Here is a 25,790-nt window from a genome sequence, read left to right as displayed (position 1 = left end):
TGAAGCTTTTGAAGTTGTTATTAAAATGCTTTGGAGTTTATAATTGTACAACAATACTACAAGAAAGTAAATTTTTTTAACAATGTTAAAAAATCTACTGTAATTGCTTTAAAAATAGGACAGAGATATTTATATTGTAGAGTATTGACTTAGTGTTCTATTTTAGGGTTGGTTGGATTGTGTAAAGATAAAATGTTATTCAAGAGTCTGCACAGAGGTATACACACTCTAGTATTTGGATTATACATAAACTTATAGATAAATACACTCATACCCACAAAATACTAAACAAAAAATAGATAGAATACTTAGTGTTGAAAACTTTGTCTTGCTTATACCAGCGCAGAATTTGGGCAAGCATCTGCTATCTCTATACACTTAATTTTACTGTCTGTATACCCCAGGCTGAAAAGTATTTATTTTATCATGGATCACAACACACTGTAATCTGTTGTGCAGTATAGTTCTGCTTTTTTAAGAATTAAGACTTCTAAATTTGTTTATAGTTAAATCTATAAGGTTTTACATAAAATTAATCCGAATAATGTTTTTAGGTATTAATGTTCAAAAGTTGAAAGGCAACAGTCATCATTAATCATTTTTGGTAAGTGGTTTTGGGGGCAGGTGGCTATTTTTCAGTTACACTTGGCATTCCATTTCCATGCCAAGAAATGGAGGGGTTTTGTTCATGGAGGTTTTTTTAAGAAATGTCACTTCCAACAGTTACACGAAAAGACCAAGAGAAAGCATATTAACCAGTTTTCTTTAACAGTGATTTTTTTTTTTCCCCTTATAATATACTGTATTCTTGCATACCATTTCAAAGGGTATGCAAGCTGAGGTACATGTAGGAAAATGTCTTTTCTTTCTCCATTTGTATATCAGTTTTGTTCTGACCTTGTTCTCGCTTCCTGTTCTCCACAAATAAGAATGGAAGTACCCTTACATGCTGATTCTCCCTGCATTGCTAGAGATAAAAAGAGCTTTTGGAAGTGCAGTACAGCATTCACTGTCCTATTATCCCCATGGTAGGCTACAAACATACTAATTCTAAAGCCTTCCCAGATAGTTAAAATCATCACTGAAACAGAATGACAAGTGGTTTATAATCTCTATTGCATTGTATTCTCATATTACCACTAATATATTAAGTGGTGTTATTTTAGCAGTGTGGTGGTCTATACTGTGCATGTACGTTACAGAAATGTTAATTCCGATATTATAAAATGTTTCAGGGGTGTAATTTTTAATCTATTAAATTCTAGAATGCAAAATGGATGAATGGGATTTCTTGCACTCAAAGAGGCAACTGTTTCACTGGAAAGGAATAAAGATTGTGTGTGTCATTGTAAAATAAGATGAACTTATGCAACTGAGTAGGATGTTTTTTCTTTTAGTCACGTAATAAGGGTTATTTTACAGAGTATTGCAGATATGTCTGAGTTACTTGAAGCTACTTTGTATGTATGCTCTCAGAAACATGATTTAGTAATTCTGATTACCCCCATAAAGATATTAGCCACAATAAACATCAAAATAATAAATTTTAGCTGACTGTATTTGACATTCCAATGTAGATGTTAAGCCTTTATTCAAACTCACTGTTACTGTATACAAGATAGGCATACTTGATACACGATACAAGCAAGACTTTAAAAATACAGAATTGATTGGTGTGGGCCTGCCTGAGCAGATTGCCTGGAATCTGAGCTTTAACTTGAAAATTAATGATGAAAGTTAATGCAATTCATTTGGAATCAAAAATACTTAATTCTCAACTTTAAAATCTTCATTTTGACACTGAAATACCAGAGACATCTAAAGTTAAACTTTATGTTAACAGATGTAAACCACCGTTGTCAGAACTAAGATTTGTAATAGTAAATTTAACTCTGTGCTCTTCAGTCAATATATGTGAGTAGTCTGCTGTGGCTTCTTGACAGTTAACTCAAGGCTTGCTTTTAATGTTGTTCTTCTATGTGCCAGTAGAAAAAATAACTCTATGGACTGTATTTTTTTAATATATACATGTGTATGTGTTTATAAATGTACACCTCACTAGTATTCTCATTTGTCAGTTTTATTGCTCAGTGTGTCAGGAATCCACCTATACATATAGCAATGCACAATCCTCACTTTTCCCAATGAAATGGAAAGAAATAAAACAGATTAATATTAGTAAGACTGCAAGATTTATGTTTTTTAACCTTGCCTACAACAGCAACTGAATCCTACTTCTGGATTGGAGTGTGATCTTTGCTAGCAACTGGTGTGAGGGAAGAGACATGATTCTGACTTTCCTCTTGTTGGAGACCCAGCTGTGACAAAAAGCCAGTATTAAAAGCTGACACAGTTCAAGCACATATGTAATGTTTTAAGAGAACTCTGGGAAAATTACTGATAGCCAGGGCTGCTTGTTCTCCGTCATTTCATAGCTACATAATTTACTATTCATATTAAATTTTTGTCTCAGTTGTATGCTTTGTAATGCAGGCTTTCTTTTCTTTTTCTGACTCTGAAAATCTGAATTGAATGTGTGCTTCTGGAGAGCTTTTTCCAGAGTTTTCAGAGAGTCTCTGCTGACCTTTGAATTGTCCTGTTAGTTTTGATTTTAACAAAATATTAAAATGACAGTTTAACTTTTAATGCTGCCACTTCTGAATGCCTGAGCAGTTGAATGGGTATTTCTACTTAACCATATAATTTAATGCCTGATGAATTGTATTTCTGCAACTAAATGAAAAACACAAAGAGAATGTTTATAGTTTTGCAAGTTGATATGTCAGTAAACATCTTTTAATTTTTAGGAACAATTTTTATGCAGGAGTTGCATACATTTTCTTTGTGTGTAAAAATATTTCACACTTGTCTAGGTGCATTATGGGATGTTTATTGTCCTTTGAAGCATGTTGTAGGGGCTGCTGGTAGTGTAACCATACTCTGATCTCTTATAATCCCTTTGTTTTGGAAATGTAGTAATATTTACACAACCAGAGTCCTGAATCTTAGCAATGTATTTATCTTGTGGTTTTTTTTTTTTTTTTTTTTTTTTTCTTTTTCTTCTTCCACAATTGTAGGTAATTTTCAGGTGGTGGAAAATCTCACTTAGGAATTAATTTCGTGAATCAAGACCTGGAGAAATTAAAGAATCCCAGGAGGATTTTTTGGATGATTCATCTCTTCATAGTAAGATGACAATAATAATTACAAATTTGCTGTGGCATATAATGGAATCATCTAGCAATAATGATCTGTAATAACTTTCATGAAAGATGTGATTGCTTTAGCTAACAAGCTTTTTTGTATTAATTTATTAATTAATGCATGGATATTGGAAAACAAAAAGATATAACAGTAAATATACATGCATGATAAATCCCAGCAACACTGATATTTTTATTATAAAACAATGACAACAAAAATAGGCCAGAAAGCAATATTTTTATCGCAAACAATTCAGTCCTTATAATGCTGTGTGCCAGCACATTTGTTTTTATGGCCATGTCATGAGCCACTTGGATTCCCAGTCTGATTTAACGTAAGTAACACCAACTGCAACAGGTACTTGGGATTATGCAAGTGCAACATAACTTTAAGAGCATACAGCCAGAAAAAAAGAAAAGTAGTGAGGACACCACTAAATAAACCTCAAAATGGAGAATCACAGGGTTGTTTTACAACCTGTTCCTGATAGACTGGCTGCTGAGAACACCTGAAGTAATTATTATTTTTCCCAAAATTCCATGGGACTATGTGTCCCAAGTAGTTATTGCTCTGCATCTTCTTACAATCTTGGTTCTCAGTAATGGATTAGTTTTAAGAGATATCATGTCAAAAGGTATGGTTGGTCATGGCTCACAGAGGAAACAGTCTCCTGAAAATACTGAGCCAAAGACACATTAATTCAGCAACTGCAGCAAATAACTGAGGTCTGAGCTATGACCTGGTCTGAAAATTGGGACAGGATTGAGATCTGAGGCTTTTGTAGCCCAAGAGACTAGGTGGCACTCAAACACCTTGCATTGGTGAGATTTTTTTTTTTTTTTCCAATAAGTTGCTCTTGTATTCTGATTATCTACAAAGTCATGGTTTAAACCTGGCTGGCAGCCAAATGCCACACAGCTGCTCACTCACCCTCCCCCATCCCTGGGGAATAGGGGAGAGAATTGGAGGGTTAGGGAGACTCACAGGTTGATATAAAAACAATTTAATAATTACAATAAAATAAAATAATGATTATGATAATAGTAATAATAGAAAATAAAAATGAGTAATGCACAGTATGATTTCCCACCACCTGCTGACCAATGCCCAGCCCGTTCCCAGCTAGCAATCCCACAGAAAAGAGAATCCTGAAACCACAATCCCAGAAGCGAGGGTGAGCTTTCCAATCAGCCTTCATCTATATACTGACCATGGTGTTGTATGATAGGGAATATTCTATTGGCCAGTTTGGGTCTGTTGCTTTGGCTATGCTCCCTCCCAGTTTCTTGTGTACCTGTGCTCTAGCAGGACATGGGAAGATGAAAAATCCTTGATTTCTTTGCAAAAACTAAAAACCGCAGTACATTATCAACATTGTTTTCATATCAAATCCCATACTGAATCCAAAACACAGCACTATTCTAGCTACCAAGAAGGAAAAAAATAAAATAGCTATCCTAGCCAAAACCAAGACAGGACAGACATTTAAAAAAAATAGTTACAAATGTGACTTCATATTTGTCCTATTTTTATGATGAACTTGAAAGATGTCATTTACAAATTAAGTCCTATTTTCCTCATCAACATCTTTGGTAGACATCACCTTATTTACACCTAGGTAGAGGAGGTCTCCTTTCCCAAGTATATGCATCTCAGGTGGTAGGGGAGAGGGTAAAACTTCCCTCAAGAGAATATGCCTGTTTTCAAGAGTAAACCTGAGTGTATCTTCATTTAGGGTCAGAAATAAGATCAATACGTTTCCTATGCTTTGCTTATTAAAATGTAGCATTTCCTACAGCACAATCAAGAGATTTTTAGCCCTGGTGAGTTAGTGTGGTCTGCATTTCTATGTTTAGGCTTGTGTTTCTGATTCCTATTATAACTTTTTTAACTGACTTATTTCAAGTTAATTTGATTTAAACACTTCTTTAGACGCTTGGGTAGGGAGCCTGCTAGTGAGTGCTATTAGAGTTCAATTGATGGAAAGACTGCACGTTCTGAACTCAAGTCACTGGATGTATGCACAAAATGTGGGAAAATTTCCAATCAGCACTCACAGTCCATAACAAAACAAATTTTTGATTCCAGTTATTAGTACTTGTTTTGACTAGAAAGGGAACGAATGTATCATGAACCAATAGCAAATGGACTGCCTGTTGAATTGGGATAGTGCTCAGGGAGCCTTTGGATATGCTATCCTTTTTTGCGGTAGGTGTTCATAGTTGGTCCATTAGTCGAGGCAAAGAGTTGCACCACATTTTAATTTGACAAAATTGATTATCAGTTTTTATAAACTTGAGGTTTCAAAGTAATAGTCTTCTATGCTTTTTGTTTCCAATAATTACATAGAACTTATAACTGAATTTTAGCAATAGGTTTTAGAGGGTTTATTTTCAAAATTTAGTTTTAATTTTTTTATTTAACTTATAAAAGTGGATTTGATATGTGACTATATATTGATGAGGATTCTAGCTTGGTTTTTTTCCTCATTGCTTATACTGTAAGATTTTCCTGTGGCATTTGATATTGATCTTATGTCACAATAAAACATCTGCTTTACATTACCTGGGTACAGTGATTCAGATAGTTAAATTATTGCTAACACGCAGTTTTCTACTGTTATTCTGTGTGTTTTCAGTAGGTTACAAGTAAGATCTGCCTGCTTTTTCTTGAGAAGTGTTACTGGTGGTTCAGAGGTTTCCTATCCCACAGGAAGTATTGAAAGCCACAGTTGCCATTCTTGCCTAACATTTAGTCATTTCATCCTTCTTCTAAAATTATCTTTAAAATCATGCATGAGGCTTTCCCTCTGATTTTAGTAAAATTTGAATATAATTTGTTTTCAGAAAAATGCTAACATAAATAGAAGTATCCAAATATAAATTGCTGTTTGTGAGAAGTTCTATTGTTATATTGATACTATTTCTGTCCATAGCTCTTGCTGTTCCACACAATCAGATGTTTTTACACCTCCTTCTCATCTTCTGTTAAGAGGAGCTTTGCTGCTATTCTTTTAAGTATTTACAGATTTTTTTTTTCCATAATTCTCCACAAATATATATACTGGAATAAGATTCTAGTTATCCTTTTGGAATTTTTTGCCAAGTGGGGGTTCAGATAAAAGAATCCTCACCACACCCATGGTTTGCTGCTAAATATTTGGTACACCCCTACCAGCAAAATGTTTATCAGTTTTGTATTTCCTGTTGTTGTCTTCTAGTTCTCATTCATAAGATTTTGTTTATTTGCACACAGTTAGAGATTTTCAGAAAAAAATTGTTTAAAAAAAAAAAAAGTGCTTAAACTATTTTTAATGGGCTTAGGAAGAATGGTCCCACTGCATATGAAACATTTTATCAATATCCCATAGAGGCATTGGATGAAGCATTCCATAGAAAACTGGAGAAGTAAACATTTTATAATAAACATTAACATTTTAGTAAACTGATATTAACTACCATACAGCTACAAACTTCTGTGTGTGTTTTGAAATTATTTTTTTTTTTTTTGACAGTGAAGTAAGGTATAGTTAGTTTCTTTTCACAGTCTTGATAGAGCCAAGAGGAAAGAGTGAGGTTTTGTATATGGCTGGAGTCTTCATTATGGTTTTCCAAAGATGGAAAATTAATTGATGATAGTGTAGGGCAAGAGAAGACAGGTCTATTCATATTTCTGGATGAGTGAACAAACAGTGCAAGTCATCAAGTAGTACCCCGCACTCATAGGATGAACAGTTCACGGAAAACCTGAAGTTCAATATACTTTCACAGTTAGTTCATCATTAGCTGCAGATACATTTAAAAAGCAAGATAAATACAGCTAAATATATTTTAAAATAGCCAAACCAGGTCACAGGATTATTTCTAGAAATAAATAATTTTCAATAAAAACTCAAGGAGCAGCAAATATTCATGCAGTAGCCTACTAATCATTCAACATGAAGTAGGTGTACACTACAGACATTATCATTGTCATTCCTAGTCTGCAAAGATTTGAATCATTCTTATGTATTAATTTGAATTAGACCAGCCAAATAATTTTTACTTGACTGTGTAGATAATTTTTGTACTTGCATAAGGAATTTGAGGAAAATTACCAATTATATAGAACCGAGATGCTTGGAAAGCAAAAAAGCAAATGAGAACCAACAGCAAGCTGTTTGCGCTTGCAGTAAGATATAGCAACAGAAAGCAAAGTTTGAGCAGTATTGGGCCATCTATCCAAATATGTGAAGGAAGATAAGGTGATAGCTTCCTTCTACATAATTATCTTGGAATATTTGGAACAAAAAGAAAGAAAAAAGTCTTAACATAGTAACAGTTATTTCTTGTCATTTGGAAAGGTCTTTCAAATGTATTCACATAAGTTTGAGTTTTGTAACTAATCTTAAAAAATATTTTGGAATGAAAACTAGTGCATCAATATTGGATGCACTTACTCGTATACTCAGTATAGTTTCAACTTCCGTGATTCTGTTTCTTTCTCCTTTTATGACTTCAACATACATGAGAAGATAGACTAGTTGGTTAAAAAAGCAAAACAAGAAATCCCCAAAACAACAAACCCCACCTTGGTTGCATTAGAGTAATTTCATAATATAAAAAATAGTAATCCTGCTTTAAATTTAAGTTTTAATCCCTGTGTGAAAAGCTTAAAAAAAAAAAAAAAAAATTACATATCTGGATTACTGTATTCCTATTGTCAGATTTTAGGAAAACAAGCTCCAAAATCTACCACTGATCGTTCATCAGAAGTGTAGCAAATTGATTTCAGGATCCTGTTTTATAATGAGCTAGAACTTTTATTAAAGCAACTTGATAAAATAGATAAATTATCTGAAGAAACAGTGTTAAATTCAAAAGGCCAAGTTCCAAGTTGGACACTGAAGCAGAAATTATTAACTGTATGAATGCAGGATGGGAGAGTAGCTCACTAAGTAGCAGATCTGTAGAAAAATAATTTGGCTTTGTACTGGATCACAAAGAGAGTGAGTCAAAAAATATCATGTCCTTGTAGAAGATAACAGTCTTCAATTTCATTCCAGTGGTTTAACTGTACCTACATAAGAAGCAGAACTACAGAGACTCTTTATATCAGAGCCACCATTGTTTTCCCCAAAGCATACAGCTGAAGTACTTTTATCAGTTGTTTTTACCAACCTCCTCCTGAGTAAATAGCACAGTTTTTATGTAAATTAGTCTATATGTGTGGAAAAATGGACAAAATTTATCTGGACAAGTTTCAGTTCAACTTTGCTACTGTTTTAGCATTCCTCAGCTGAGACAAGAGTTTGCTGTATACTAGACAATGTACAGTTTTTTAACTAAAGCCTTGTTTTACTGTGCAGGCTTCCTGGATGCCACTAGCAGCTCTTAAGATTAATTGAAATACTATAAATTAGTAATGTTCAATATGAGATACTACATGTACTTTTCTGTAGAAAACATTTTAAAAAATGAGCAGAATGTGGGTTTTTTTTCATTTAATTTTTAAGATTTATCTGAATAATGTGGGATTATTGGGAAGAAATTTCAGACTTTTACAAATCTGTCTCTTGGGGTTTGGTTTTGGGTTTGTTCTTTTTTTTTATCACAGTTCAGGTTGCTATAGTGTTTGGTGCCAAAGTTCTGGAACATGTCCTCAATCTGTGCTGAGGTAACTCTGACTTCCTGGAACAGCTTCCTGTCCCATTGGTCCTGTACATCATTTCCTTTCTGGAGCTTGAAGATATTGCCAGGCTTTCCCAAGTTTCACGCAGATTTGAAATGGTAAAAAAAAAAAAATATTAAAAAATATAAGAATTGTTTTAAAACTGTTAGCTTTGCTGTGCAGCATGTTGGATTTAATTCATCTTACATTTAACATAATCATCAATCTGCTTTACTTAAAGTTTGAGGCAATAAATGAATCATCTGAGCAAATGAATGGGTGCAATAAAAACGAGATCTTAGAAAGGCTGTTAGAGAAACTGTGCTTATCCTGCAAACTTTTGTTGCACATAATAAACACAGTGATCCAGATAATTCCATTGTAACCCATGGCTGGTTGTTATGCACTACTTCCAGGATTAAGTATTTGAAATGTAAAATCTATGCTTTGCATTATGGCTTGTATTATTGTAATGTCTATAAACTTCAACCACAGCCCAGGATCCCCTTATTCTAGACTCGTTAACAATAAAAAAAAAAATCATTGCCATTCCTAGAGAGCTTACAGTTAAATCTTTCACAAAAGACAGGAGTGTAAGGAAAGAGGAGGGTTTTTTCCAAGAATTTTTTTTGTAGATGTCACAGCAAGGAGCTGTAAGAAACACAGGAAACAAAAGAGATGACATTATGTATGCTTGCTAGGAAGCTCTTTCCAGCTATCAGGAAAGTGTGGGAAATAGTATGAACATGTTGAATTGAAACTTGAAAAGTTAATAATGGAAGTTGCCACTATAGGCTGATTGGAGCTAAGGGTAGCCTCTAAAGGTGCTGAATGAGGGATTACAAATAGGAAAGGCTAGTCCTGAAGTCCCAGGAGAATGAGGCCACTCTGTTAGTGCAAAAAGAGCAAAGCCATAGGATCACTTAAACTGTGTCCAAGAGGCCCTTGAAAGGTCATCTGTCCCAACCTCCTGGTCTGTGCAGGGTCAGGTAACTGGAGGGATGGAAAGATAGTATGTTCAGAGCTGTGTTCTAGAAAGCTTATTTTTGTGGGTCTGAATACCTCAAAACTGCATTTTCTATCACAGTCAGACTCTGAGAAAAGGCTCCTGCACTAACTCGGGTAGGGGGAAGAAAGGATTTTAGCTTCTGAAAAATAGGAAGAGAAGCATATTAAAAAGAAAAATAACTTGATTCTTATCCCCAGGGGTGCTGTAGGAACCTAGAATGAAGCCTGTCAAGTTATGGGCTATATGATTACTGAAAACATAAGTAATGGTGAGACCTTAGGAGGAAGATAATAACAGGTTTAGTCATCTTGACTCTGATGTGACAGCTTGATACTCTCTGGAAGACTTGAGAAAGACAGATTAACCTTTTAGTTTGGAGAACAGGACATGTCTCTGGTACAGAGTACATCTCCAAATTGTATCAGGATGAGATTACTCACAGCATTTGAATTATTTTGAGTCTGTGGCCCAAGATTTCAAGAAAAGTTCTGAGGAGGACTGCTGTCAGTTCAAGAGGACATGGCTGTACTACTGTTCCTATGGTGTGGCTACAAAGACAGAGGTGCTTTAGCGAGAGTGAGTTCAAGTGAGCAGAAAGAATAGGAGATGGTGTAAAGAGAGCACAGGAGAAAATGGCGAGGTAGCAAAATACAGCTGTCATTAATTTAGAGATGAAGGACAGATGGAAGTATATAAGCTTGCTGAGTTCTGGGCTTTATTTCAGTTTGAAGATAAAATAGTTGATACTGTGACTGGGAAACAAGCAGTAGGGGATGAAAGAATAAAAACAAGTAAAGGAGAAGAGAATGGATAGAAGGGCGGTCAAGAAATTATTAGTATGTTTGGAATCTATCTGTCATTTGCAGAGTGTGAGTGGAGTAGGATGAGGTACCATGGAGGGCAGTAAACTTTTAATGTTTAACACAAAGCCTTGGGTATTCTGAAATTTAAGAAAATCGTAGGAAGAACTAAGTTTCATAATAATAAAATAAGATTTCGGCACAATTAAATAATTTCTTAGAATTAGTAATGTCATGTTCTCTTTCTCTTCTTTTCAGCAGTATTTTTAAAGAATTAAAAATTTGACCCAGTAGTATGAGTTTTCATTTCCAGACTAATTTATGTGTAGGCTGGAATGTTGCTCTCTGTGGAATTATAAAATAGCATATTCAGATTTTCAAGTAGGGGAAAATAGAACAGTCTCTACACTTAGGATTGAGAAGTGGAGTGTTAAAGTCTCCATCCCGTCCTGTGAAATGAATCCTCATAGGCTGAACTAAACAGGTATCTTTATTGGTTACCCAAAGCATGGCATTTCTCTGACTCTGTAATTCTGAGCATAAATTTGGCTCTCCGGAGTATTCAGATGCTTCCAATATAAGTTTCAAAGTATTTTAGTTTTCCCCTAGATACTATTTTTAAATGTGAAAGAAGCTCCATCTCAAAAGAAACAAAGTACAGAAGCCCTGTTGTGGACCACCATTCGAGCACTGTGTGAGTTTTCCAAATACTTTTTCATCAGACTGTTCTATTGTGATCTCTCCCAGCACAAGCTCAGGATAGGATTCATTTAGCTTATTTTGTGCGAAGTCTTTAGATAGGCAAAGCAAAACTACAAAAACACTGCTTTCTATGAGCTTCAGGAGGCTGCTCCCGCCAGAGGGAGCCCAGTCCCCAACGCAAGATGATCCGGGTGGCAGCAGCTGCCCCGCCGTCCAGTTTATTCCAATTTACAGAAATTTTTTTTTTTTTTTTTTTTTTTTCCCCGCAATTCAGAAGCCATTGGCACGGAGAGAAAACCACAATAATGATAGTGAATGTCGGTTTTATTTCCATAGTTTTTTTAATAGAACACTGTATTTGGAAATACAAATACATGATACCAAAACCCAGTCTCCATATTTTTAACTTAAAGGTGTCCATTTTTCATAGGAACAGCAGAATGGCAAGAGAGCGAGAGCAAGCAGAAATTTAAAGAAAACTATAAACATGCATATACTTTCATTTCAGGACTTCTACAACAACTTTGCACAGATAATCCCTGCTTTTCCTTTGCTAAAATATCCTAGCATGTTCTGTGTGCCTGCAGTATTATCACCCTCACAAGAACAAAAACAGGACCACACATACTCTGATACAGCTTTGCTGTAGTCAGTGAATTAAATAGTATCCAGCTACATCAGCAGTATGTAACAGAAGTTATACCAGGATTTTTGCTCTTCTGTTTCTGTTACTACTCTTGAGAGAGACATACCAGCCACTCAACTCTGCAAGTCCCTATAATTACACATTTAGAAAAGTGCAACAATTGGAGGAACAATCAATGTTACTATGCTCTAGTATCATTTACTGGCACTGAGTGTCTTCCTAATTCTTTTTTTTGTGATGGTTCTGTCATCTAACAAATTACATCATTTTTTCTTCCTGTTTATAATATTTTCATCTGAGTCTGTTTATGGAGTCATTCTGAAAGATAGAAGCCTCTCCTGAGAAACAAGCTTAATTCTTACAGTGTTTTGAAAGCTTCCTAAAATTGCATTTCTATTGTAAGTCCAAAGGCAGCTTGATTCTTTTATTTAACTTGAAAACAGATTTTTATCTGCAATGCAATTTCTACATCCAGACAAGTTCTTGGGCATAATCTGACATAGCTTCACTGACTTCAGCAGGGCTGTATGAATTACGTACCAGGAGAGTATGTGGCATTACAGCTGCTTTTAGAGTGGCAGAAAGGCCTCTGATATCGTACCAAAAGAAGCTTCTCAAATTTTTCAAAGAACATGCAATATCTTGCGTTAGCAACACTGGGCAAAACTTCCACTGATGTTACTGAGTTTTAACTAATAGTGTCGTTCAAGGTAAGTGGGCAGCTTTCACTGCAAGTGACCTTCATACAAGGCATTTCTGTTGTCTAAACACATTTTGTGTAGTAAAATAATCAGCAATGAGTAAGCCAAATTGTGATTTTAAGCCTCTACTTTATCTTCCAACTAGATACGTAACAGTAATGCGCTATGGGAAAATATTGTGCAGAACTTGTGTGACACAATTACACCTGAAATGAAAGAACTTGCACAGGAAATGGGCTGGAAACAATTCTTCACAAACAGACTTCAGCTACAGCTGCAGCTCCAAAGGAGGAGGCAGAAACAAGATGCTCAGAACAAAACCCAAACAGAATAAAGATGCATTTTTTATTGAAGCAATTGTTATAAGGTGTGGATTTACTGTTTATCAGGTCAGACTCACTGACTTTTCTTCTTTACAATAGAAAGCAGATTATTTTAAGGACTGAAAGAGGGAAAACAAAGTATGTCTTACTAGGAGCAACATGTAAATACAATGTTTAATATGTTGGACATCTTGAAATTGTATTATAGTTAGCATCGTAACAGTTACTAGCAACAGAAGAGGTTGTGGCTTCTTTATACTTCTTCATTCTGACTTCTCTATTTTGTATATATGCTCCATGTCTTACATCAGATGCTATGGCATTGTCATTATTACCCTTATAGACAACCATCTGTCATTTCCTACTACAAAAATTGCTGATGAATGCTGAAGTTATTAATGTCCACCATGATAAATTTGCAATGTTTAGAAGCAAAAACCATGTAGCTGGTTCCAGAGTTTGATGTGTGTTAAAATGTTTTTAATTTAATTATCTAAACTTCAAGCAAATAGTAATTTTGTCACCAAGAGGAAACTTCTACGGTGAATGAGGGTGTGAATCAAATCATCATCTTTATCTTGGACAATCCATCAAAATAATTTTTGAGGCACTGCCAGAATGGAATAAGGGCAAAATTTTTCTTTGACGTTGCTGATGAACAATGGAAGTCAATTAGTTTCAAATGTTACTGCAAGTTACATATTTGATGAGACATTTGCTATCTTACAAGACTAACAATGGTTACTTTGTAAGATGAAGGCAGATTTTACTCACGACTGACTTGCTCCAACATTCAGTTATTAAGAGACCAAATATTACTACTCTGAAAGTACCAGTTGATTAATATATCATTTGCCATTGACTCGACTTAGGACCTGAGTAGTGGTTTCAGTATTTGGATATAATAGTGTAATTTCAAGAGTGTATTAGGTTTACAATTTTTTAACATGTCAAGTATCAAACTTGAATTTCATAAATTGATTAAAAATTATGAATACAGGGTTATTATTCTTTCTTTATAAAATAGTATATTAATTCTTAAAATATATTTGCTAATAATTTAGATTATTTTGTTCTACAACTATATATCAGTATTCTTGAAACATTTGGTGATTGCAGATCTTCAGATAGAAGAAACACTTAAGTATATTCTCTACTCTTATTGTTTCCTTTTAGGACAACAAATACAAATTTCATTATGTGCATAAAATACTGTATTCATAAATTTTTTTCTGTGTAATAAAACACTATAAAATGTAATTTTGCTTTAGAGAAATTATTTTAAGAATTATTTTAAGTATGTGAGCAGAGCTATTAAACAACAGACCCTCTTTTCTCACTTTCTGTTAATTTATCACCAATGAATTTTTTTCTTACCTTGTGCTTTCGTAACAGATTTAGGCAGTTTCAGGTTAGGAAACTAGAGCCTGTGCTATCCAACACAGACTGAGTGAATATTAATTTAAAATCCTAATTTCACTCAATTTTTGTCAGCCTACCTTCCCTTCTCCTTGATCAACCATGTACCTGTCTCTTCTGTTACAAGAAATAAGAACAGTCATTTTGAAGGAAAATCTTCATTTTTAAGCTTAAAAAGAAGAACTTAATTAGTAAATTTGGGGTAAGTTTATTCCCATCATATAGCCCAGTAAGGACTTCTATAGAAAGATATACTGCAGATATTGTGACCAACACATTATTCATTACAGTAATAGGCAAATGAAGTTGATTTTGTACAAAAGACAAAGTGAAGATCTAAGTATAAAGGGTACGTATCTTTCAAAAAGAAAAAGGAAGTGGAGGGAAATCACCACCAATATATATATTTCAACAATAAAAGATAGCTCAGTTAAAATAAACTGGCAGCAGTATGCACACCAATACATTAAACCTGTAACAAAATAACTGATGTGAAAGTGTAGTTTATGGGAATATTTTCTCCAACAAAAAAAAACCCTGATTTTAATAAATTACTGACTTTGTCTTCACACCAGAGCTGAGTTGACTGCCAACTCAGTAACTGTTTTAATATGAATTTTAAAGGTTATACATAACTATCTTACATGAATGATCTAAATCTTAAAGTAGTTTGGGGTTTTCTTCTTTAACTTGGCTCATTTCAGTGACCTGTTTTAAAGTATGTCCCTGCTAATAGTTGTAGAAGTGCAACACTAAGAATAGTTCAATTTCAATAAGAGTTGTGCTTCAGAACATTTTTTTTAACCAACCTTGCATCTATAAACAAGATCTGTATAAAGATACTGTTGCATACTGAACTGTTTCCCAATATTTGTTCAATATAATTGAATAGTATAAATAGTTCTTAAAGAATTACAGCAGCATGTATCAGTATTAAACAAAGAACCTGCTCTGTCATGAAAAAACTTTCATGAAACTAGCAGGAAAAAAACCTCATGTGACTTTTATTTGATAGCAAAATTAACATCAGACTCACCTCTCAAAGCTGAAAAAAGGATGTCTTGTAGCACCATACAATATATGCTGTATTAACAGGTGCTTAACATTGTTTAAGAAAATTTATTTGAATATCTTAAATGGTCTTCAGCTCTTCCATGCTCTGCATTATTTAATTTTCTAGTGAATAAACATCTCAAATGTAACCAGTCTTACACAAGGCTGCTCATAATGCCGCTTTTCATTATTTAATTAATTGTAACAGAATTTAGTGTGCTGTAGTCCAGTTTTTTCTAAAACTGTATTTGGCCAATTTTGCCCAACTCTGTTTCTTTAGTACTGTTTACTCGATGAACAAGTCCCACAGAAGAAGTCAATGGCAATGTTAGAAAGTTCTACAATACCTGTAATTAGGTAAAGCAGCCAGAAACTTCAAACTGTTCCTGGAAACATTTTCCAGTTTGTGAATAATAATAATGTTTTCCATATGTTGCCTGGTTTTGCTTTTATGTTTGTTTTACTTCAGGTGCATTAAGCATCACAGCGTTTATAATGCAGCCTACGTATGAAGGATGGCTACTTTACCATGCAGTTGATACTTTAAAAAAATAAAATAAAAAATCCTTGAAGTAGAGAGTCATTTCAGAAAAATATAAGAACTCTTCTTCAGTTTTGCATCACAGAAATAGTAATTTTAATACACTGGATTAATTGAATTGTACTAGCATTTCAACAGTACTCAACCAGCCAGGTAAGAAATACAATCATTTTTTCATACCCAGTAACTACTCTTTTATCAGACAGAATACACAGTAGGAAGGACTTTTATAAATCATTCATATCCTGGTCAAATTCTCTTGTGGGACTACTGTAAATCAGGAGTAACTGCACTGCAGTCAATGGAGTTTCACCAATGGATAGTGGTGAAAAGTTCTAAGAGAAGCAAGGGTAAAGGCTCTTAGCATTATCCCAATTTTAAGACTAGCAGGGTGCTTTTAATCACTGTATTTGTTAGTTCTAAAGTAAAAGATCTTAACTCACTTTAAGAGCATGTTTATATTAATTTATTAGCATTTTGGAGCACATTTGCATTTCACTTAAGTACAGCTCAATGTGGTTGGATCCATAACAAAAAAAGCTTCATACAGAAACGTGAAAACAAAAGAATTCTGTAAAAAAACTTCTGGAATTTGTTCTATACTTGTGCTTCTTCTGTAGATTTTTCTCTTGATTGTTTCTTTTGAATACAAGGTTGTATAAGTAAAAATATTATTCCCACCATGTATAGCAAGCCAGATATGTAAAATGAAAAATCATATTTATGTGTGATGTCATAGATCCAACCTGGAAAATAAGGACAAAACATGTTTGTTACAAAGCTTGACAACAAGACACATTGCATGGGAAAATATGAAAAACACTGCACATTTTTTTCACGACAATTCAGTCAAATCCATAGATGTTTTATGGAAAAAAGCTGGTGATTGTCTCCTTCTCTAGATGCTACGAATGGAAATGTGTGAAGAAAATGTCTTGTTCATTCACCAAAACCCAAAATCAGTGCAAAACCTATCCCCTCATTTAAGTATCATGGAAGTCTTAAAATGGGACTATGTGCCATCCTAAGAAGCCTAACAACCTTTGCTCTAAAACTACATTTTTCAAACAAGTTATCACAGGTCTGACTTTAAAATAGCTATTTTGGAATCCCAAACCAATTAGTTCTTCCACCCTATTACTGTCTTTGTAAAATGTCTGATACGGCAGGCTAGTTCAAATGCTGTGCCTTGTGCAAGCAAACACATTCCCAATAGCTTTCTCAAAGACTCACATACAAATAAAAGACTTCTCTCATTCCAACCTTAATTCCTTTGCAAAAATACATTAAAGTTACTTCAGAAAGGTTTGAGAACCCAAAATAGCAAAATTCCCTCATGTCATGCTGGTTGCACTGTGATGTAACCTCAAGATCAGAAGCTTTTTTTAGCATCACCTAATTGCATCCTATTTGCTTTGTTACTAATAACCAAACACAAAGACACGTTCAGCACAGGCTGAGAATGTATGGTAGAGTAAAACACTGCTGCTTTTCAAAGGGCACTGAATGAGCTTTCTTCTAAATTGTCTTATCTCACTCAATAGTGGGGAGAGAAGGTTAGAGTGGTCTCACTTTTCTGCACTGCTTGTGCTGTGAATAGCTTCAGTTCAGCCTAGTGCCATCCCTGGCTGACCACAGCCATTGCTCACAAGGTTTCCTGTTGCCTTCTTCTGATTTACATGTCTGTAAAAGATAGCTGTAGTCTGACAAGCAGTACCTAGTACTTCCCCGCCTCTTTCTATGAGGAAATTTATAATGAGTGTTTGTTTAAACCTAACTAACTTTAGGGATAACATACATATGCTTCTACCTTCTGCTATGGATGGCAGTAAGGAGATTATGAGCAGTGTGGTCCCTCAAGTAGGTATTTCTGGCTGAAGGAAGGCAAAGCTAAGTTAGTTAAATCAACACATCCATTGGCAGCTTAGAGTGGTGACACCCAAACACACTTTGCAGTTCTTGGGGTGGGGGTAATACTATGGTACAAACACCCGCCTATCCTGAAAACTACTCATCATTTTTTTCATCTAGATAGAGGCATGAGTATGTATAGTGCATATATTACACATAAAAACAGGTTAAACTTTATCATTTAAAAAAAATATATGATACTATTTAACACACCATTGAAAGGATAGGTTATAACAGATTTGGCGTTATTTTGCAAGGATTGTAATTTGTAGTGTGTGAATAGTGAACTGGTACCCAGCAAATGCAATCTATAAATTTGTACAAAGCTGGATGTTACAGTCCATTCTGGAGCAGCTGTAATTTTGTTAACTACATGTGCTCCTAACATAAGAAAGCCTAATAATGTAACAAGTCACACGGTTATTATACAAACATCTGTTGCTTAGCAATTTGAACTTTTTACCTGCAAAGGGTGGTCCAAACAATGCAGATATTCCGTTGGCACAAATGATGATGCCATAGGCATTTGCAAGGTGTTTAGTTCCAACTAAATCTTCGGTCACAACAGGCATTAGAGAAAAATAGCCACTAGAAAATCCTATTAGAGCACAAACTACAGCCAGGCTGACATAGGTTTGCATTAGTGGCAAAGTAAGAATGCAGGTGACCAGGGTAAAGTTAGCCATGAGGAAGACATTCCACGTGCTGATGCATGGGAGATCAGAGATGATTCCAAGGATCACTTTACCAAAAATATGAACAATGGCTATAATCGATGTCAAAGGAAAAATATTGTTCTGACTAGATAAGTTGTACTGTTTGACTATTTCTGGAAGATGAATAAAGGGAATGACAAAGCTGCTATAGGCAAACAAAGCCCAAATTATAAAGGCCACAAATACTCTATTGGTAAACAGTGATGCAGCTCCAAAGTAGCTGGAGTACCACATTGCAAAGCCCTTCCTGACTGTAACCGTCAGCTGGCTCACTGTCTTAAGAATGCGCAGTCCATACATATTCCTTCCGCTTCTAGATTTACCTCCAATTTCTATGTGCTGAACACTGTCAAGCACTTCTTCATTTGTCTCTTCTTTTTTTTCTGGTTCATCACTGAGGACTCCATTAGATTTTATAGTCTCTGCAGAATGGGACAGAGCTTTTGCCTGATTATCTTCACTATTACTTCTCACAATGTATTTTTCACTAACAACATCTTTGGGAGCGAGTGGTCTCATGAGCGCTCCACAGACACAAAGGTTCAGGGAGATGGCGCCCTGGATGAACATGGCGTTCCTCCACCCAAATTCGATGCAGAGGTACTTCAGTAAGGCAGTCATTAGGAAAGCTCCAAACCCTGTTCCAGTGGTACTGAGTCCTTGTGCGAGCGCTCTTCTCTTCTGAAAATACTGCCCTACCATCACCACCGCAGGCAGATAAACCATGCCACTTCCAACACCTACAAAAATAAAACCCAGAATCAGTCTGAACTTTTTGCTGACAAAACAAAAAGCAGTGAAAACCAAATGAGTCTTATTCCTAACTTTTATGCGAGCATAGTAGTAAAACCAAGAATAAATATTCAATGCTCATATTAGCTTTCATTTCTGTCTTGTAGCATTTTTCAAAATTTGCAATAGCCATTCCAGTGAGAATACTATACCACTATTTAACTGCTGGAGAAACTGAAACACATGGAAGATAAAACCTTTACCTCAGTTCAGCATGACACTGCTGTAAAGTCCCAAACATCCCACAATAAATCAGTGACAGTTAATATGGGAACAAACCCAAACAAACCCTACTTTGAAATACCTGCATTTGTAATACTTCCATCTGATTGTATCAGTGGCCAGAAATTGCTTAGCGGGCATATCTTGTTGCTTTTGCCCAAGTTCACCAGCAATGAAAATTCAGAATGAGTTTCTGTTTTCTTTGTAGCTGTGGAGCCACAGTGACTGTGAGATGTATTTCAGGAGTCAGCATGAGATGTTCGCCCCATGGTGGGACCTTGGGTGGCTTTCAGGTTTCTCTTTGGATACTCCAAGGGGGCCAAAAAGTAGCTGCACAGGCATATTCTTAAATGGCAGATCTGTAATTTTGTAGAAAATCCCTCAGCCGTATTTATAACCCAGGGTATTAAAGGTACCTATTTCAAGCAGAAGGTGTTGAGAGTTGTGCAAACACATCATTAAATGTAACAGCTGCCCAGTTTTTCTCACAGCAAATTCCTGAGGGAGGGGATTTGGACTGGAAGAGGTATATGCAGAAGATGCTTCCAAATTCACTGTGATCATAATTTAGAAGAGTGTTTTGGGCTTAAAAGTTTTTCTAAGTATCTGGTAACATAGCTGCATGCAGCTACAGCACGATGTAGCTACACCCCCATCACTGAAAGAATGGTTATTCCAGCAAAGCCTTCAAAAAAGCACCTCAACACCACAGCGGTGTACTGTGGTCAGAGCTGACCTGTTTTGCCTGTTAGAAGTATTTATTTCTTTGCTATGCAAATACATGCTCATGTTTCTGTTTTGCACAAGGTCTCCCTCCCCAAACCGAGCCACAAACCCTAAGGAAATCTCTCTGCCCCCCAGAAGACTGCCAGCCTTGTCAGACCAGCCTGCCGTCGCCTGCTGTGAAAAACCAGCCCAGGCTCGTGCCTGTGCTAGTGCTTACTGCGCTTCCCAGCGCATCCCAAGAAGACGTTTTTAAAGTTGTTTTATCTTTTCATTCTGTGGGTTACATAGCAAAACCTACTCTCATTACATGCGAAGGCCTGCCACCTTCACAGGTAAACACAGGGCCACAAGCCTCTCCGCTCCTTTTGCCCTGTGATGGCAGCGGCAGGGCTGACTCCGCTCTCCCCCAGCCCTGTGCGAGGCCTCGGGGGCATTTTGCCCCCAGCCCACAGGCACTCCCTGCTGCCAGCAGCCCCAGCCAGGGGCTGCCCGGGATGGGTGAGGGCGCAGGCGGCTCTGCCCCCCGCCACTGCTGCCACAGGGAGAGGAGCTGGTGGAGCTGGCGTAAAGCTGTGGGGCAGGAGGGGAGGAGATGAGGCTGGGGGGCTGAGGTGAGGGGCACTTGGGGAATGGGAGCTGAGGCGGCAGGTGGCTGCGGCTGGGGGGACCAAGCTGGGATCATGGGGACGTTCTGTGTGAGGGCATCTGGCATGGCAGGTCACCGACCAGGAGAACAGGAGCCACGAGTAAGCATGGAGGCCCCAGAAGTGATGGCAGCAGGAGGTGGCCATCGTAAGTGACCAGCAGTCTTAAATCTAGCGGCCACCAGAACATGAAAGAAACTTCCCTGAGGTGGTGTGAGGGAGGTGGCTGGGAGTGAGCAGCTGGATGGGGACTGAGGTGAGCGAGGGGACGGTGGGTGAGGCGGTGGTGAGTGAGGGCATGGTGAACGGAGGTCTTGTGGAGCTGGAAGAAACATCTCAGGCATCTCTACACTGGTTTTATGACCAGAATTACTACTGCTAAAAACCTGCGTCAGATTTTTTCTGAAAACAGGGTTTTCGCCCCTCTTTAAATTCGGTGTATAATCTCTGCCTTTTCGTCTGATATTTTGTGTATGCTCTTTCTGAAAAGCAGCAAAGGCTCAGCAAAACAATGTGTAGATCCCGTCTGTTTGATTATATTCCATATATATGGAAACATAAATTCTGACAAGGGCAGAACTCTGCCTGTAATTACTGCTCTTTGTTCAGGAATTTACAACATTACTGAAATCTATGGCTTGGTGGTATAAAGACTTATCACAGTGATCCTTGCTAACTTCAATTATTTTTTCCATCCAGAGAGCTAGATAAAAAACTGTGTACAGAAATTCTGTAGATTTCTATGAAATTCTGTGAAAGTGCAGTTTGAGGGGATGGAGGGTACTGAAGCTATTATTAGTATTGCAAACAATTTTTTTTCATAACACTTCTGCCACATATAGATACCATGCTTCATCTGCAAACATAACTGGCCATATTAACCGTGGAGTGAATAATATTTCAAAGCCCCCTGAACTGCTCAGTGTTGCTCAGCTAATAATTAAAGGACAAATTTTATATTTATCACTTGGATCACTTTAACATTTTTGTTTCATATCTTCTAACAGTATCTGTTTCCAGAAATGAACTTCCAGAAATGAAGTGAATAAATGGAATAGCACTTCAAACAGATAATACTGGGTTCTTCTACATAACTTTCTTTAACTAAACTTTTCACAAGAAGCCACATTTTGCTAGAAAGTGAGCATTCAGGCACCAAGGATCTGTTGGTTTTCAAGAAAGATTCCTAAACATGCATACATTTTAATATTTTGATTGCACTCTTACACATGTCAAAAGGTTTTCTAGAGACTTAATTCTAATAAAAATGACAAAATATTATTCCAGTGATTCTGATTGTAAAAAAATGTAGCAAGATTAGTTGCTATTTATTAGTGGTTGTTGATGTAATCTGGATATCTTTTATTAGAAACTATCTATGAAATACGGCCACATGCATTGTCCTGAGGCTGGGATAGAGTTAGTTTTCTTCACAGTAGCTCATATGGTGCTGGTTTGGATTTGTGACCCAAACACTGGTGGTAACACATGGATGTTTTAGCTGTTGCCGGACAGCATCAAGGACTTTTCTGTTTCTCATGCAGCCCCATCAGTGAGTGGGCTGGGGGTGCACAAGAAGCTGGGAGGGGACACAGTGGGACAGCTGACCCCAACTGACCAAAGGGACATCCCAGACCATATGATGCCATGCTCAGCAATAAAAGTGGGGGAAAGAAGGAGGAAGGGAGAACATTCGAAGTTGCAGAATTTGTCTTCCCATGTAATGATTATACATGATGAAGCCCTGCTTTACTGGAAATGGCTGAACATCTGCCTGCGCATGGGAAGTAGTGAATGAATTCCTTATTTTGCTCTTCTTGTGCATGCAGCTTTTGCTTTACCTATTAAACTGGTTTTATCTCACTTCTACCCTTCTGATTCTCTCCTCCATCCCACTGCAGGAGAGTGAGCGAGCAGCTGTGTGAGGCTTAGCTGCCTACCAGTAGTAACCCACAGCACTCTCTAAAATGGGTTTTGAAGCAGTATATGGTTATTATAATCTGGTATTTTATTGATTTGGAGCAGCTCCTGTAGAAAACATTGTTTCTTCCTGTGACAAAGAGAGGAGTTAGCTGGATATATAATTCAACAGTGCTTTAGATTCTTTGAATTCTACTTGTTAGTCTGGGAAACATTATTTCTTCTAATTAAAAATGTCCTCTAATATATTTACTGATAAAATATATTTTATCAGTACTGATAAACTGATAAAAATACCATCTTCACATGGCAGATTCAAATGACAACAAGTCAGTTTTCTGAAAAGGTAGCAGGCTGTAAAGAGTGTGAAAGAAAAGCTGGAGTAACTTTACAGTCTAACTTCCCTCTTTAGTCACCCAGATAAGGTGGATTCAAAGGATTCAAAATAATGAAAGAACTTTCAAATGTTATTAGAGTTCTTACCAGCTGTTACTCCAAACGTAAGGAAGAGGTAGTGCACATTTGAGGCATAGGCACTCAGTATCCAACCTAGAGCATTCAATATCCCTCCAATTATAGCTGTCTTGCGGCACCCACACATGCTGATGAATAAACCAATGAAAGGACCTGTTAGAACACATGAAAAAATGTTGAATTATTTATTTAATTCCCTACACTCTAATAATTTTTCACATGAAGATTCTTAATGTTTTAAACAAAATGTTAAACATCAGGCCACTCATGCAATTCAGTTTATCTTCCCTACTACTGTTTAAAATCATGGAAAAATCAACCAACTGACCAAATACTTAGCAAATACCCACAGGACCTAAAATCAAAGTTGTCCCATGAAGAATGGACAGTTTAAACAGAAGCGACTCAAACCAAAGAAGAGACTCAAACCATAGTTCCCAATACTAATGTTGTATGAGTGCAGACCTTTTTCATAAGCATTGATGAAGTAAACATTTTGTTTTCAGTGGAGTATTTTAGGCAGACCTAAACACAACTTTTTCAGTCTTAATTTAGAGAGGCCGAGGTGTGTGTGTGTATGTATACACAAACGTACCCCTCCAGATATTATTTGAGGTTGATCCAACAGTAACTTGAAAAATAAATTTTAGTTCAGCTGTCAAACTGAAATATAAGGTGTCCAAATTGAATATTTTCTCCTTCTAGACAGAGCACAGGGAAGACCACAAGCTTCACAGATCATCTGTTTTCTTAATTCTATTGAGACCTTGAAGTCACAGGTATCCTTTCCTGCTCATGAGGTCTCCTGAAGTAATTGTCTTCTCTATCATCTTCCCTGTTGTTCCCTTTCTCCCTCTAACTTGTAAAATTTGACCTGGTGACTTTAAAAAGGCAAGTCAGGAGAACCTGCATAGCTCTGTTAATAAAATGGAAAACTGTAAGAAAATACTTCAGGGATCAGTGGCAAACATATTCTGAAAAATCTATGTAGTTTTGAAATAAATTATGCTGGAACATACCTACAATAAGTGTAATGCCCATGCTGAGGGAGCTAACCCACGCTGTTAAGCCACGACTTTGATTAAACTCTTCAAGCCACTCCACGTTGAGGATTCCAAGTGCCATCTGGGACCCCATGATAAGTATGTGTACGAGGAAAGAGGAGAGTACAATCATCCAAGCCCATCCTCCATCGATGTTTGGATTAGGCTTAATTGGCTTACTTCCAACTTTTGAGTCATCTCCGAAATCATATCCAATATCCTCTCGACTAGCATACATCTTCTCCACGGTATTCTGAAACAAATGCAGTAAATACCTTCAAAACACATACAAAATTATCAGATTTTGTAGTTTGGTTATAGTGAGTAACATAAATCACTACCATATTTCACATTACTGTGTTTTAGTGCAGTTGTACAGTGAATACCGGATTTTTGTTGTTCGAAAGTAAAATCCTTAGAAAATTCTCTAATTAATATATTTCTTTGTGTACCTTATTATCACAGCTGTCTACGCAGAAGTATTTACAGGTTGACAGTAGGCTACATTATTTCCGTTACTATATACTGTACTTACATGTAAGTAGCTGAGAGCGCTCACTCTTCATGGGTTGACTGTAGTCACAAAAAAAATCTGATCTCTTTCTGTATATTCCTTCTCTGTATTGCCTTCTGCTCTCCCAGTAAGATTATGTTCCTTTGTGTTCAAGTTGATAAAGCCTGGAAGAAAAAAAGGAAATCCTGAAGAGGTAGGTAGATGAAGATACTATATCTTTTCAGAGGAAACCAGTTTTGAGATTTATTTCTTCTTTAGTAGTTGAAGAACAAGAGTAAAGACAGAGAAAGATAAAGATTTAAGGTTCTTGATTTTCAAAAATGCTTTCCTTACATAAATTACAACAAGTGGGTTGTTACTACCTCTCTGGCAAGCTTTTTATTAGAGTCAACCTGACAGTTTGCTATTATGCTTTCAGTTTCCATAGTATTAATCCATATAATCCTACTAAAACCAAAGAATTCTTCTAAATTAATGTCAATGCCTATCAGAATCAAACTGAGTGGCAGTTATGTGCCTAGGTGTATGTAGGATCAGACAATAATAGCTTAATTTGATTACTTTGATTTCTTCTATTGTTAGTGTAAGTGAAGATTGCAACACAATGTGAAAATAATTTCAAAACCATTTTTAATCGATTAACAGGCAAGGTGCAGAACCCAGTTTTCCCTCCATCTGATTTCTGCTGCAACATATTGAAATGTTACCCAACTGTGAAGCACCACATAGGTTTCCATGGAGACTAAAAATGTAATGGTACAAATTACCAGAGATGGTAATT

General features: G+C 36.3%; 2 protein-coding genes across 2 annotated transcripts; one reads left to right on the top strand and one right to left on the bottom strand.

The window, feature by feature from the left end:
- The first annotated feature begins 829 nt into the window (after positions 1-829).
- On the top strand, positions 830-15,206 carry FBXO36 (F-box protein 36). The gene is given in 4 exon segments (XM_026854997.1): positions 830-841; positions 3,078-3,186; positions 8,800-8,972; positions 12,857-15,206. Coding segments are annotated over 4 exon segments (483 nt in total). The 3' UTR covers positions 13,046-15,206.
- A 72-nt stretch (positions 15,207-15,278) lies between these two features.
- Positions 15,279-25,192, bottom strand: SLC16A14 (solute carrier family 16 member 14). Its single transcript, XM_026855299.1, has 5 exons — positions 25,031-25,192; positions 24,472-24,748; positions 23,462-23,605; positions 18,422-19,414; positions 15,279-16,793 (listed from the first exon to the last, which is right to left on the bottom strand). Exons 2-5 carry the CDS (start codon positions 24,731-24,733, stop codon positions 16,645-16,647), a joined length of 1,548 nt encoding a protein of 515 aa, XP_026711100.1. The 5' UTR covers positions 24,734-24,748; positions 25,031-25,192; the 3' UTR covers positions 15,279-16,644.
- Positions 25,193-25,790: the final 598 nt, after the last annotated feature.

The sequence above is a fragment of the Athene cunicularia genome (genome assembly GCF_003259725.1).
Source record: "Athene cunicularia isolate RWA chromosome 9 unlocalized genomic scaffold, athCun1 chr9_part1, whole genome shotgun sequence".
Lineage (NCBI taxonomy): Eukaryota > Metazoa > Chordata > Aves > Strigiformes > Strigidae > Athene > Athene cunicularia.
Note: the sequence above shows the minus strand (reverse complement) of the source record. Positions and strands in the feature narration are given on the sequence as shown.

Coding starts and splice junctions, on each gene's coding strand:
- SLC16A14 (XM_026855299.1), bottom strand. CDS start 24,733: ATGTATGCTAGTCGAGAGGATATTGGATATGATTTCGGAGATGACTCA. Junction 23,606..24,471: donor GGGCATTACACTTATTGTAG/GTATGTTCCAGC, acceptor GTGTTCTAACAG/GTCCTTTCATTGGTTTATTC. Junction 19,415..23,461: donor TACGTTTGGAGTAACAGCTG/GTAAGAACTCTA, acceptor TTATTTTTGTAG/GTGTTGGAAGTGGCATGGTT.